The sequence below is a fragment of the Doryrhamphus excisus genome, linkage group LG6 (assembly GCF_037039965.1).
Source record: "Doryrhamphus excisus strain RoL-2023G ecotype Guam linkage group LG6, RoL_Dexc_Guam_v1.1, whole genome shotgun sequence".
Lineage (NCBI taxonomy): Eukaryota > Metazoa > Chordata > Actinopteri > Syngnathiformes > Syngnathidae > Doryrhamphus > Doryrhamphus excisus.
In genome coordinates, this window is record NC_136362.1 from 20,052,372 (window position 1) to 20,067,762 (window position 15,391).

Below are 15,391 nucleotides of genomic sequence, written 5' to 3' on the forward strand. Positions count from 1 at the left end.
ACAAAACAGCATGATTTATTAAATATAATATACTGTATTTTTTAGAGTGACTATGAAATTTGAAGTACAAAATGGCAAGGGATGACTGAAAATATTTACACATAGAAAATATATATTTTCATCATTTCTTCCATTCCCTGTCGCTCTTGCTTCCCACCCCTCTTCTCTCTGTCATAGCTGGACACTGAGCGGCTTTGACTTTGATTAATGGTGAGCCAAGGTTTGTATTAAAAGCCAGGGGCAGCAAGTTGGGCCAGATAAAAAGTAGAGCACCGGAGGAATGGTTGGGAGGGGGCGTGGAAAGAAGCTCACAGGGCACAGTCACCAATCATTGTCAGCATCACTGTCCCTGGGTGACAGTGGGGGACACACTTGGAGGAGGACACTGGTGCTTCATTAGGCAGAACCTCACCCTGAACGCAGACATATTGGCGCTTTGTACACAGGAGAGCAGAACTATATAGATTCAAATTCAAAATTCTGAATCTGATGATGTAAAAAAAAGTACAGTAGGTCATAGCATTTTATTGTAACGTGGCGTTTTGCACAAGTACAATCCCAAACCCTTTTTCCCGCTGCCGGAATTTCAACATGGAATGCACCTCTCCCGTGGTCTGTCAAGAACAGCATGTGCCTGCGGTCGGTATTTGATAATGCAGCCCAGGTAGCCCAACCTAACCCTGTTTATTGGAGCGTGAAGCAGCCTGAGAGGCTGAAGTGCAGGAAGGTGACGCTCTGCTCACACTCTCTGTCGAGGGGTGGAGGGCGACAAGAGCCAAGGGAGGCAGATGTCACAGAATCCCTTGACATCTACAAGATAAACACAACCCAAATATTTGTTTACATTTGCATTTTTGCAGTGTTAGCCAGCACTTCAATGTAGAAATATTTGCACCAATTAAAGCGATATAATAGGTCATCTAATTCTAATGATTGTAAGTAAAGACAAGCAAAGAAGTAGTCGTTAATTTTCTTTTTCAGAACTGTGACTGCTCTATGTGGGTGAAGAAATGGAATAGAAATAGAGCAACTACTCAGGAAGTCGATAAAAAGAAACATTAAGTTGAAAGAGGATGCCATTTGCGGTCTTTTGAGTAAGAGAAGACACTTACAGAAAGATAGCAAGTGGAAGCCAATGACAAGGCCTTAACAGCAAGCAGACAGGCGAAGAGTCAAGTGACTGAATATAGACCATGAACTTTTATGGCTAAAGAAGTGGAGTGGAGATTTTCTTCCATACAAACACTGACAAGTTCAACTCAATATGAAGTACTTTTTTTCTTTTAATCAAACTGACTTGTAAGGTCACAAGTTGCTTTGATGATGAATAGGTTTTTGGAGGATTTACTGAAATCCACCAAAATTACCCTTTGGTACACTTTTATGGTGTTTATGGTAATTGTCAAGCTGATGCAAATAGCTTCCTGCTTTTCAAGACCAATGCCAATAACCGATAACTTTATATTACTGCAGTTGCCCCTGCAAAAATAAATTAATGAATAAATGATGGCTATTTCGGGGTAGGTTATGGTCTATTACCAGTCAAAACATTGAAATATGAGCAGTATGTAATATTCTGGTCACTAGTTGGTAGTAATGACACAAAACATTGATCAGACATTACCTTACATTACATTACCTTAACACTGCATGACGTAATGAAGTCGACCATGCCATGCCTCACACAATAGAGTGAAAAAGGTTACCCTCCCATCCTGTGTGGAAGTGGTATGTTTTAGGCTTGTTACATTTAGAAGAAATACCTTTTGAGACTAAATGGGTGATATTTGCAAGCTTGGTAGCTAGCAGCCCTGCAGCATAAGAGTTGCAATGTGGTGTAAACAATGAATAATAGGAGTGTAAAGATGGCTATGGTGGTGTTATTTCATGTCTAGAGGGCTGTAATAATGTTAAAAACTATATTTAGAAAGTCATAAATAGGTTTTCAATGCTCTGACTGCAAAAATATTTTATTTATTAACATTGAACCCTATATTGCGGAATTAATTTAACACAGAGCTGTTTTTTAATTTTATCAGATTTATTGGTAGAGCATCATAACTCCTCATATCGACCCGATAATTAATATCATATTTATTAACTCATTCACTGCCAGCCATTTCCAGAGAAGAGAGCTCCATACTGCCAGTTTGGGGGCATTTTTGCTGAACTTTCAATACCCAACATCAACATCTGTGAATATGTAACAGATATATTATGTTTTTTTTCTCCATAGAGATTATGTCTCCTTTTGTTCCTGTGTGCTTCTCTGTGCTGTTCACTGCCCGGATACCTGACCACCCCCCCTCACTCTGCTGCAGCAGAGAACACGAGATGTCATATTTATGTTCATATACATTGACAGTTACAAGTGACCCTATGGAGGCAGTCATAACTGTAAATTGGCCCTCAATGAAAACGAGTTTGACACCCCTGCACACTGAAGTAGTGGTTTATTTAGATGAAATGGAAGAAAATCCCATGGTAGTTATAGTCCCACCAATGATACCTATGTTTATGATTTCTATTGCTGCAATTCTCTCTTGGTAAGTCTGTGACATTTAGGAACCTGACAACCTGGCTAGATTGTGTATTAGCAGCAAATGAACCCCCCCAAAGAAAAGAACCCAGGAAATGTATTTTTGTCTAGTTTGTTTAACTCCTTTGATGCTTCTGTCAGCCGTGACAAGGCAGGGACTGAGTCCGTAAATGTCACAAGTGTGAATGTCTGCCAAGAGATAAAGACGGAGTAATTCATTCTGCTGTGGCATATGACACCCAGTTCCGGTCCAAAAGAAAGAAAATTGGTCTAAATCAATATATCTGAAAACAAATGTGAAATGGTTCTGTCTCCCAGTTAGAACTACAACTTAGTACCTCCAGTCCAAGTCAGACATGGATTATCTATTTGAAGTTTTAGTATAAGTTTCATTAGTAGTGCATCAAATGCATCCTAGAATTTATATTTATTTAATTTTATATAAAATTATTTATGGTGTAATAAAATGTTATTAATTTAATGAGCTGCCCTGCAGTTGTATGTTCATTTTGTGATAACATAATACCTTCACTTCCACGTAAAGCTTACTTTTGTGGCTCAAATTAAGTGACTGGCCTGCTGCCCTGCACGTGTAATCCAAGCTCCTTCGTAGTGGCTGTGTGATTACTGGCCAATTAAAGCAAACTGATTGTATCAGACAGTGTTTGCAAAAGTTGGATACAGTACTTCCTGTTACCAGAAATATCTGGTTTGATGAGGAAGCTCACAAAAAGTTTAACTTTTTTTTTTTTTTTCCCTAAAGCTCCTTCCATCGTTCCCATCATGCACCAGATCAGCTCCACCATGAATAGCTTTACACTGTCATGGCCGCAACCAGAACAGCCCAATGGTATCATACTGGACTATGAGCTCCGTTACCACGAGAAGGTAAGATACTTCTTTTAATACATGTGAAATGTGTCATTTGCTCTTTAGTACAAAAGTACTGCATTCTATCTTTATTGAACCCACCGTAATGTCCTGAACATGGACTCTTAAGGATCTAGTACTACAAAAACACAAGTCAAATCTGCAGTTTTTCAGGATGTACTATGAAATTGAAGATGCTTTAAATCACATGTGGTGCTGTTTTTAAGGGTATATTATTTATATATACATTATATATTCTATATTATTAGTGGTCATCAACCATTGTGAGCCCACAGACTGGCAGACATTCGCACAAGCAAATATACAACATTATAGTGATATAATGCATATTTATTTATTATGTTCTGTGTTGTCACTCTTCTGGTCTGTCGCTGCACACAACCAAGGATCAAATCAGGGTCCACCTTGAGTGTTTCAAGCGCGCTAGCCATCAAGCTAAAAGCCCAAGCTGTCAACTTGATGTCTCGTGTGACTTTTAAGGCGTCGGGAAGTGAAGTTTACAATGTATTCTCACACAGACATGCACAATATCAGATTAAAAGCACAAAATGAATACAGACTCTCCATTGGTACGAGGCTGGAGTTGTTTTTTCTTATAATGTAATATTGTTTGGTGTGTTAATTGACTCGAGGTTGAGCACTGAGCAAATATTCACATTAGAACTCAAACCTTAGCTTTATATACAATCACACACAGCATCAGCATAAGGATGTCGTGGAAAAACACCATATGTGTAGAAGACCTCATTCTCAACCAACCTTGTTCAAGCTGTTCTGCTATGGTCGAAACTGTGCTGCCCTGCCTTTATTTCTCAGTCTCATCATCTTATCTGCACATTGAGCTTCCAATATCACAGAGGGGTTTAAGGTCATATAGTTCCACACTGAATCAATGCCATCAGTGCGTGTCCTCTTACACATCAACCAAAAATCTTACTGGACATCTGCGAGCGGTGTCTCGCATATTGGTAATATGTTCTATCGCTGTGTTTGCTGCCTCTCCTCCGACTGTTATTGGGTTTCTGCTGCAGATGAAGCAAATATGTTGACCTGTGCTCTCACCCTGCTGTGAAAATGCATTGCGTCTGAGGAGTGTATCACATCGATCCGTCTGCTCCCACCCTACACACACACACACACACACACACACAATGTGTCTGCTTTATTAAGTTGCCAGCCTAACCCCTTGGAGCCTATACTGCTTCTGTATTGACCTGTAGCCTTTTCCCATGGCTTTGGATATAACGATACCAAGAGATCAAAGCCTCTGTCTTTTTTTTTGTCCTCTTAAAGCTGATCAATAGGTGGTGCCATGTTGGTCATGCACTTTTGCTTTTTACGAGATTGGGTGAGTTTCATCCTTCACATCCTGAATAATAGATATAAAGCTATTGAGAGAGTACATGTACAAGTGAATTATTTATTTCAAACTAATTTTTGGATAAGTTCATGGATCAATATTTGCAACGCCACCTTAAAATGCATTGTTATTTTTTGCTTTATTTTTTACCATTGTTTAGTCAGCTAGTGTAATGCTTTACTCTGCTACCTTTATACTCCTTTATTTTTGGCTTATTCTGTATTACTGGATAGGCTATATACAATCGGTATTAACTTTACTATTACTCATGCTTATATTTTTTTCCGCCTCAGAATTGTTAACTTGATTGATCGGGGTGTCCAAAGTGTGGCCTGTGGGCTTTTGCAACCTGGACCTTTGATTTTTATTGGCCCGCGGCACATTGTAGAAATGAAACTCAACCTGAAACCACAGTAAAAATAGGGAAAATAAAACAGAAAGGCAAAATGTAAGCAAGATGTTTTTTTCAGACATGTTGAATTGTGCAAGTGTAAATGTGACGCACTTGTTAAACACGTTAAAAAACCTATGCCTTGTATCCTTTATGTCATGAAAAGATCCCAATCGTAAAGGACTTGAGGAAGCTTATCTTTGAGACTCAGCTCAGTGTCATGTAAATAGCAATCATACAAGCTCCTAGTTCATGAATATCAATGAAACCTAATCCTATTGATGTTTATGTTGCACGTCCTCCTGCAAATAGATGAGTGTAACCGCAAATTAAAGTCTAATCACTAAGGACAGGATTGTATGGAGTTCATGCAGGTAAACACACAGCTCGACAATAGTTTGCATGCATTTCCATTCGATGATGATTACTTTTAGAAAGAATGTAATGGCAGTGATGTGGTAGCGAGATCTACTTGGACAACACCTTTGTGTTATTCAAGTTAACTTTTGAATTCAGTAGTGTTTCTCACCTTCATTATCAAAGTGCTGGCATTTGATAAAGAAGGTGTGGGCTGTGGGCTGTTTTGTATCTGTGATCAAAAGAAAAGCAGGGGAAAAACTGTGTTAGTTAGCAAAGAATTACCGTATCACCCACTGATGACATCATAGTCAGGAGACAGAGCTGACTTCTAGGTATTAGCAAGTTGCCTGCAAGGGCGTTTTGTGACAAAATACACTAAGAACACAGTTGGGCTCATGCAGTGTATTAATAACACAACAAAATTAGTGCCATATTGTATACTAACCAGAAAATGTACACAAATTACGGAAAAAAATTGCCATAGAGTTTAAAAAAAAACACACTAACCAGAGGCCTTCTGTTCTGTGCATCTTAGCAGTCTTGCAGTTCCACTGTTTGTTGTTTTTGGGTGTGATTGTCCCAGCATTCCTTGCACAGTCAGGGAACACAAAAGTTGCCTGCCTGCAAACTCTTTCTTGCTAATTCAAATGCCAACTTCTCCTGTCACACCTTTTTTGTTGTGAATTCCACTTATTTGTGTAACACGGCATCTTTTTTCCTGGCTCGTTGTAAACTTGAAAAAAGAATGGGACTGGAAAACAGTTTGAAAATGCCCCATTTATAAGATACATATCGTATATAGTTGGTCTATATGTGCCCTGTGATTGGCTGGCCACCAGTCCAGGGTGTACCCCACCTCTCGCCCGAAGACAGCTGGGATAGGCTCCAGCACCCCCCGCGACCCTCGTGAGGATAAGCGATAGAAAATGAAAGAATGAATATCTTATATAAATATACAATTATGCTAAATATACTGTAGAATCCTCTAGAATGCAGCAAAACTGTCTAAAAAAACTGTCCAATTACAATGCCAAAGTAAGAATCATTTAACAAAACAATGAAAATGTTTCATGAACATGTTTCATATACTATATCAAAGATGGCTTCTTACTGTCTTTTGACATTTTTGTGTCACGGCTAGCTAAAAGATACCCAGTCACAAAATAGCGAAATACATTTAACAAGGAATTTGGCCATGATACGAGTCATTTTGGGATTAACATACGTACTTATGCACGTATGTACTGTGCAATTTCTAGGAAAGCAAGTGGGTATTACAAGTGTTATAAATATAGCGGCAGGCTGCTGAATCAAACAGCTGACTGGGAAATTTGAGTGCAAAAAAAAAACGGTAGTCAGAAATTCTGCCAGCACGTTGGCAAACGCTTGACCCGTATTCTTTATGGAATTTCTCTGCACATGCAAAATAAGACATGAGTAATATACATAACACACAGCAAATGTTTTACAGCACTAGATAAGGTTGTTCTTTTATAGCAGTTCATTGTTTTCAGACCAGACTGTGATAATTTAATTTCTTTGAAAACCTGTTTCTGACTTTCTACATATGTTTTTATAAACATTATTAGAGCCATATAGACATGAAATAACAGCCTTATTGTCACCTTTGTATTCCTATTATTCTTTGTTTACACTACACACTAATGTGCAGTCACAGTGGAGAAGATGGACAAAGTAAGAAGCCAAAAACATACCACTTCCACACGGAAGGGGAGAACTTGTTTTCACACTTTCACCCTGGTTGACTCCATGCACTATTATGGTGCTTTTATGGTAACGTCTCGTCAGTGTAACACTACTGATGCCTAGTGACCAGAATACTACATACAACTTGTCCTACCAAATTTTATAGGCCATAGTCAACCACAAAACAGCCATCATTTATCAAGTCATTTTTGAAAAACATCAACAACTGGACTGTGTATTGCAGATAATTAGTCTCATCTTCAGCAGTACTGAGCATCAATGCATACTGTATAAAATAATGTCAAATTGTATGGAAAAAAATTGCATATACTGTATAAATACATGTTCCACCACCACATAAACCTTTCACTCACCAATGACAGTGTTTACTGAGCAATCAGTTCACCGTGTAAACTGAATGCAGTAACAAGGCATGTATTAGTGTTACCAGATGTCATGTTAATATTTCTCCAAACTAAAATGAAGTATCTAGTCCACCAGTCATAGACGGTTTACAGTATATGCAGCCTTGGCATGGAGGAATGGTGGTGCGATGTGATAGCAATGACCACAAAAAGGACGGCATCTTCCTCAAGCCACCTTATCATTTCAAAGCTCAGCATGCTGTAAATTGAGCAGCTAAATAAATTAGAAATTTGTGAGAGGAAAAAGTGGAATACCATACTCCTCTTTCCATTCTACTCTCCACCTTTTACTCTTATTTTCCTCTGAAATTTTTGTGAGGGTGGAAATAACAGAGCATAGCGAAGGTCAGGCCCTCCATTAAGGCTGGAGCAGAGCAGCCACTCGCTACGGTCACACATGCTCCTGTGGTGGGGGAGTGTGTGTGTGGTGGGGGGGGGGGGTGGGGGGGTGGGGGGGGGGGGGGTTAGGATGACAGCAGCAATATATGACATTTAATAGCAGAAGAAGAAGTTTTTTTCCCCTCTCCAGTTCTGAACCATTGGCCCAACTCCACAACTCTGAAAATCGTACTTTTGCTTTCCATGCAATTATCAGCTTCTCAAAAGAAAACCTAGAAAGATGTATTTATTATTCTTCCCTGTTGGCCGTCCAAGCAGCCCACAGCACTTTAGTAGACGCACAGATGTTGTACAGACAACTTTTTAGATGTTAAATCAAACCTTTGAAAAGCAGGGATTCACGTTCCTTCCACCAGACACTTCTTTCTTCTTTCCATCTTTTTCTTTCCTCACCCCGCAAGCTTGTCATTCTCCAGGTATGGAGACGACCGAATATAATGCTCCGCCATCCCAAAGGAAATGACTGTGGCAAGAAGAAAAACGACTTGCGAACTCATTCAGGAAGGATTTTATTTTACCCCTGTCTTACCGCAACATCAAGAATGGTGTCCTGGCAGGACCTGGGGAATGGAAAGATCAGATCTATTTCATTTTTGACATATTTAGATCTCATTCGGTGTTCTGTCATTATTTTCTTTATGTGCCAAGAAGATTGAATACGATCTCTTCTTCTCGTATGTGTCAGTAACTGGAAGAAAAGCTCTGACTTGCTTGGAATGAAATTGCATACATGGCATCATGCATGAACACAGTTAATCTATTTTTATCAGTTTGTATGTAAAGTGCAAGAATAATTGTATGAGACCTGTGTGGATTGAGAAATGGCAAAGTGTGGATCAGTGTTGTTTAATTAGATCATTAATTATGTCTAGTTTGGACATTGTAGATGCTGTTTCTGCCATTGACTAACAAAATACTAAAATACTAAATACTGGTTTGATTTTCCGTCTATTTCAATTAATTTTTTAATACAAAAATGAAGTTTTCTTATTAAAATAAGGTTGTTTGATACATTTCTACACTCTATCATCCGCCATCATAACGCATTACATGGTAGTACGTAGTTTACATACTCAAAGCAGGAAATAGGTGGAATACAATGTGTACAATATATTGAAAAGTTCTCTGTGGAATAGACATCCCCATCCGCAGTGTAATGCATCAACAGTGACTTTTCCCCCCACTTCGTCCTGTGAGCCGGGTTCTGGTCCCTTTTAGGTGTTTAGCAGCTTGCAGCTTAGCAGACATTTGGTGATTTGCTGCACACATTACTAGCTGATTCTTGATAGCCTGGTCCTAGTTGAATACCATTAGCTTGTAAACAAGGGGGTCGGCGGCATCTAATTAGCTAGTAGTTAGGTTTTACCTGGGGTGCTGGAACAACAAAACTCTTCAAAACATGTTTCTTCCTCTGTCACACATCCTGACTACTTTTGGTTCCACTTGAGAGCCAGTATGGCAAGAAGCCAAAGTTTCAGAATCCTGTTTGTGACAGGAAAGATGGAATACAGTGTTATCTCACTCTATCATTCATCTTTCCTAGATTTCATTACTGCATATGAACGCTGTTACAGGGTGAGGCTGGCCCTTTAAGAAGAATTCCATTATATGAACTTGAGTGTCTCTCTCTTCTCTCTCGTCTGCCTGCTCTGCCAATTTCTTCTTTGTTACTCAGTCTCCTTCGTGCTGCCGGGCTGCGTCTCGTGTGTCATCACTAGCTTGCTTGCTTTCTCGCTTGCAGTCTTTGTAAGTTTGCAAGTGTCTTCCTGACAAAACCCACAATGTCGACAAAATGTTACGTGCCCAAAAAACAGAGGAGGACACTAACCCTCGCACAAAAAGTTGGACTTCTGGACATGCTGAGAGAATGTCGTTATATGGCTGTACAGCACCATTACAGAATACTGTAAATGAATCTTTGGTTCAAAGGAGAAAGAGTGAACAGTATTACAGCAATATGTTTTAACAAGGATACAAAAAAGTTACACGGAAGTCACTTAATAATTTATTTTGTCCAAACTGTTAAAATTCTAACTAAGGTTTGAGCTATTTTGAGAGTCTTGAAACAAGAAAGACGTGCAAAAATATTATTGCCTGGTTTGAGAAAAGGATATAAAGTGTATAGTGACAGGTTTTATGACTTAAAACGTATAATAATTGTAACTGTAATGAGAATGTCATACAAAAAAAAAATCTGAACTATTCCTTTAATATAACTTGGTAAGTATGTTCAAAATGAACTAAACCATTAGCCATTGATAAAACCATTATGTTTTACTTTAGATATCGAAATATGCATTTAAGTCATAAATACAGTAATTTTTGGCAGCGACATTGTGTCAAAATCTTCTCTGTTATACAGTAACTGCACCCCTCCCCATGTGTGAGTGAGACTGCGTGTCCGTGTGTGTGCTTGCCTGTGAGGTGGACACATGGTACCCCACCATGTCTGTATGGGTGCCAAGTGGCCATGCTGTCCATTTTGCACAGTTGGCATTTTAGTAAAGCATGCAAACACACACACACACACACTCACACACACACAATCCATGTTAATTATAATGCTGTTCCAGGTTTGTAGACAATAGTTTCTTACCGAAACAAAGGGGGAGAAATGGAAGAAAGGAAGTGAGTCCTTCACATTTGGTAGAGAAAACAGGCCATCACCAATTTGATGTGTTGCTGCCAAGCAAAGTGCAACTATTGGAGCATCTCAGTGAAAAGATAACAATGGGCCTAATGAACTGTGTCCAAATTTGACCACCATTACTACCTTTATGTGTCTCCACATAGCCAGGTAGGTGTGACATTAAAGTGTCCATAACTACTTCATTTTAGGCAGGCATTTTGTCAAGTTTGTCGAAAATATCTTTGGTACAGACGCCAAATTTCCACACAAGGCTTGAAGCGCATGAGTGAACAAGTCAGGGTGTGGTCCTCCTAATCCCACCGATTGGCTGCAACTTCTGTCCCATAAAATTATCCAAGTAGTTGAATGACACATTTTCCTAAAGTGGCAGATGTTTGTGTGTGTGTAATCCCCATTTGACTGGCAGTGTGAAAGGGCCATTCCAAGCTGGTGCACCCACAAGGGATGCCCCCCCCCATTGGATGTTTGCCATCTGTCTGGTCACCTGTGCTCTTGAACAGATGGGGGCGTGGTTCCGTTGAGCTGCAGAGTGACCGACTGTGGGAGTGGGCTTAATCCTGACCCCAAAGTGGGTCTATGTGCACTCAGTCATGACCTAAAGCAGACAACCTAGTGACCGGGTCGCCATTCTCAGGGGGATGTTGTGTCTGCTTCCTAGTTAGCTGCTAAAGGAGATGTGTATGCTGCTCCGTGCCTGCTGACAGATGGTGTGATGTAATGGATTAAAGGTCTAAATAATTAAACCATTAAGTCAGGTACATTCAATTTATAAACACTTCCTTTCTGAAATTTTTGTCTTCATCAAGCCAATAAGAGCAAACTAATGTGATTGTGTGTGATAGGGATGGGGCATAACTATGTTTAGCTCACTGGCAACCGGAATGATGCAATTAAACCAGTCAGACTGGATGTTAATGTTGTTTATAACGTTCCCCCTTCCTTCTTCTTCCGTTGGCTACTTCTTTTTCACTTAGCGTCTCGGCCCTGTGTTGTGAGGGCGGTCATACATGTTTTATAAGACACAGCATATTAAACAGCATTTGGACTCTTTTAACGACACGTTCAACTGCCCCCCAGCAGCTCCTTAGAACAGTACATCTTCATCAAGCTGCCCGCAGCCTGCGGCCAACGGGTGGAGTGTGGTGCACTCTACTTATTTGCAGGCAGAGTTATGAGATCAGTGAACATATACTCATAAACTCATTGAAATACATTTTACTTCTACGTTCTGTCAAAAATGACTGATAATAGTTTTTTTTTTCATTCATGAATAGCTCCCCCCACCTTCAAACATGATACAGTCGGTCTGGTTATTCGTAACATCTTACATAATATTCTGTGACCATGCAAGTAGCCTGTTAACAAGGACATTACTCATGGCAGAAAGTACATCTTCTTGCTGGTCATGCTGGTAGCCAGTTTATGCTGTTTTTTCTCAGCAGGGTGCACACACAGCGAAGCCCATCATCTCTTCCACATTGGCAGTTTAGTCGTTATTACTTTGTGTCAGGGCAAGAGTGTTTGGATGTTGCTTTTGGACATTAGATTTCATCACGCCAACGTGTTTATCACCGATCTTTAACTCATCCATGTGATATCCAGAGTACCGAAGTCTACACACACCAACCAGCTGGGCAGGGGTGCTTGCAAATGATGGCGAGAATGTAAACAAAGGCAAGGAAGGCGCAGAGGAATACGAGCTACACTCAAGCTGACACTGCGTCGACTCCCTATCGAGCATTTCCCTCACTAATTTGCATTTTTTGGTGAAAAAAATTGATGACTTACAGTTCCACATCACCCACAGTAAGACACTTTTCGACTGCAACGTCATCATTTTCACAGAGACGTGCAGAGTATCGGATAATACTGTTAAGATATCTCATCGCCACAGACTTCAGGCTGATGGAACAACGACTCTGCCAACTACCATGTTTGTTTGCTAATCTGACTGGTTTAGCCTTTTGCTTTAAGGTGAAAAAGTGGCAAATGAGATCTGTTTCTTTGTAAACCCCACATGAACAACCTCTTTGCGATGGAGGCAAGGAAAAACTCCCTCTGGGCAAGAAACCTTGAACAGAACCCAGACTATGTGGGGTGGGCGTCAACCGGTTGGATTGAGATGGAAAAATAGAGTACAAGTATATAATCGTATGAAAAAGTTTGGGCACCTCTGGTAATTTTCAAGATTTTTCTGTATAAATGACAGTTTGTTATGTTCCAGTGCAGGAAAGTCGAGACATGCAACAAAAACTGTAAACTTAAAATAAAAATGTGCAGCCTGCTGGATCCATTTTACTTTATGTAACCCAATATGGTTCTTCACCCAATAAAGTATAGATTGTAAAGCATTACAGATATTTCAGTGGGTTTAATCGGCTATGTGTCATATTCAAGTGCACCCATCTGTACCTCACTCAGTAAACAATGCAAGGACGTCATATTAAACCATATTGCTGTAATTAAAGTGTCTTATAAAGCACATTGGAAGAGACAGAAGCTGCTCTGCAAACTGGTTACTGACTCAGTTACTGATTTTACAGATTGTGTGAAAGTGTCTTATGTTTTATATGTATAGAACCTCCACATACTTTCCGATGGCCATGTAGTAGATATTATACTGTATATTATATTAAATTTCTGAAAATTGAAAGAATGTACTATGTACGAATTTTTTTAATGTATTTTAAAGTTTTATATGTCCATTCTTGCTTTCAGGACCATGCAGAGATTAACTCCACCATCCTGCGGAGCCAAACTAACACGGTACGCGTGGACGGCCTGCGCTCAGGCACAGTGTACGTGGTGCAGGTGCGGGCACGGACTGTGGCTGGTTTTGGCAAATACAGCAGCAAGATGTGCTTTCAAACACTCACAGATGGTAAGGATGTCCGAGCCAGGAGAAACAGCCCTCTCTCTCACACACACACACACACACACACACACACACACATACACACACACACACACACACACACAGCAACACTTGACGTCTCACATTGTATTTGTTGCTGGAGTATTATTATTAGTTGGTGAGAGCGAGGTGAAATTCCAAGTGTAGTGCCACAGCAAAATTAATTCCCTTCAGAAAGGTTCAAGTGTGTTTGTATGTGTGTGTAGAATGCATATGTGGAAAGAAGGATGCCTTTTGTTTGTGCAACGAACTGTGCTTGACCCAGAATGCTAAGATAATTGGTGTCTCAGCCAGCCATTCTGTTGCTAGAGTGCAGTGATTAGTAGCTGATGGGTTTTTTGTTTTGTTTTGTTTTCGAATGGCAGGTGGGGCAAATTATTGTCGGTGGTGGAAGTTAGTTTTATGAACTAGAATGAAAGATGCTGCTGCTAAGTCGAAAAATAACATTGGTGAATAAATCATTGCATATGATAGCAATACTGGCATACCATGCCAACCTCCCTCAGCATGACTCACCAAACTCTCCTCAAAGGACCCGTCAAGTTACTCTGTACTCAGCACCCTGGACAGAGATATGTATTCACTTTTGCAAAGTGCCATGTGCAGTTCTATGACAAACATCTTAGCTGCTGTGTCATCCATCCATCCATCCATTCAGTCAGTCAGTCAGTCAGTCAGTCAGTCATTCATTCATTTTCTACCACTTATTCTCATGATGTGACGGTGCTGGAGCCTATCCCAGCTGTCCTCGGGTGAGAGGCGAGGTAGACCCTGGACTGCTCGCCAGCCAATCACAGGGCACAAAAAGTCAACCAACCATTCATACTCACATTCATACCTATGGACAATTTGGAGTGGCCAATTAACCTAGCATGTTTTTGGAATGTGGGAGGAAACCGGAGTACCCGGAGAAAACCCAGGCATGCACGGGAAGAACATGCAAACTCCACACAGAGATGGCCGAGGGTGGGATTGATGTCTGCGCGCTAACCACTTGACCGCCGTGCAGCCCCAGTGTCATCCACATATATGTTTTTCAGTTATTTTATTTCATTGGTGAAAAAAACACCCGGGTTCGATTCCCTGCTCGGGCATATCTGGAGTTTGCATGTTCTCCCCGTGCATGCGTGGTTTCCTCCCACATTCCAAAGACATGCTCCAAATTGTCCATAGGTATGAATGTGAGTGTGAATGGTTGTTTGTTTATATGTGCCCGGTGATTGGCTGGCCACCAGTCCAGGGTGTACCCCGCCTCTGGCCCAAAGACAGCTGGGATAGGCTCCAGCATGCCCACGACCCTAGTGAGGATAAGCGGTATACAAAACAAACATTGGTACATATGCCAAAAGTGTCATTTATGATAACCACATGGAAAGGTGATGGCGGTAAAGCTTTATTGTTATGGCTTTGACATGAGCAGAGCAGATGTTGTGGGACTGAGTTTACACACTCTCCCTCAAAACATACGTGCCTACACTTCACGCTCATTGTTGGCTCGCCGCCACTGCACGACATTTGTCAGAGCAATTAGCTGCAGGTGCCTGAGAGCTGCTGACGTTTCCTCGTCCTACACTGGTTCAACTTTCCTCTTCCTGTCAATTGGCCAACCCACCAAATCCATTTGACTTATTTTCCATACACCTCCACAGTGTCATTGTGCCACATTTTCACATACATATCCCCACTCTGGCAGTTTGATTGACAGGTGTGAGAGAAAAACAGGTGATTGCAGCATTGGCAAGGTGACTGATGTCT

The 15,391-nt window shown here is 40.5% G+C and overlaps 1 protein-coding gene across 2 annotated transcripts in view; it reads left to right on the top strand.

Annotated features, from left to right (window-relative positions):
* Window positions 1-15,391, top strand: part of ephb1 (EPH receptor B1) — a 170,332-nt gene that overhangs the window by 119,167 nt on the left and 35,774 nt on the right. For both annotated transcript variants that reach the window (XM_058067568.2, XM_058067569.2), the window contains exons 6-7: window positions 3,303-3,427; window positions 13,441-13,603. In XM_058067568.2, the coding sequence (XP_057923551.1) occupies window positions 3,303-3,427; window positions 13,441-13,603 (288 nt within the window). The remainder of the gene's footprint in view (window positions 1-3,302; window positions 3,428-13,440; window positions 13,604-15,391) is intronic.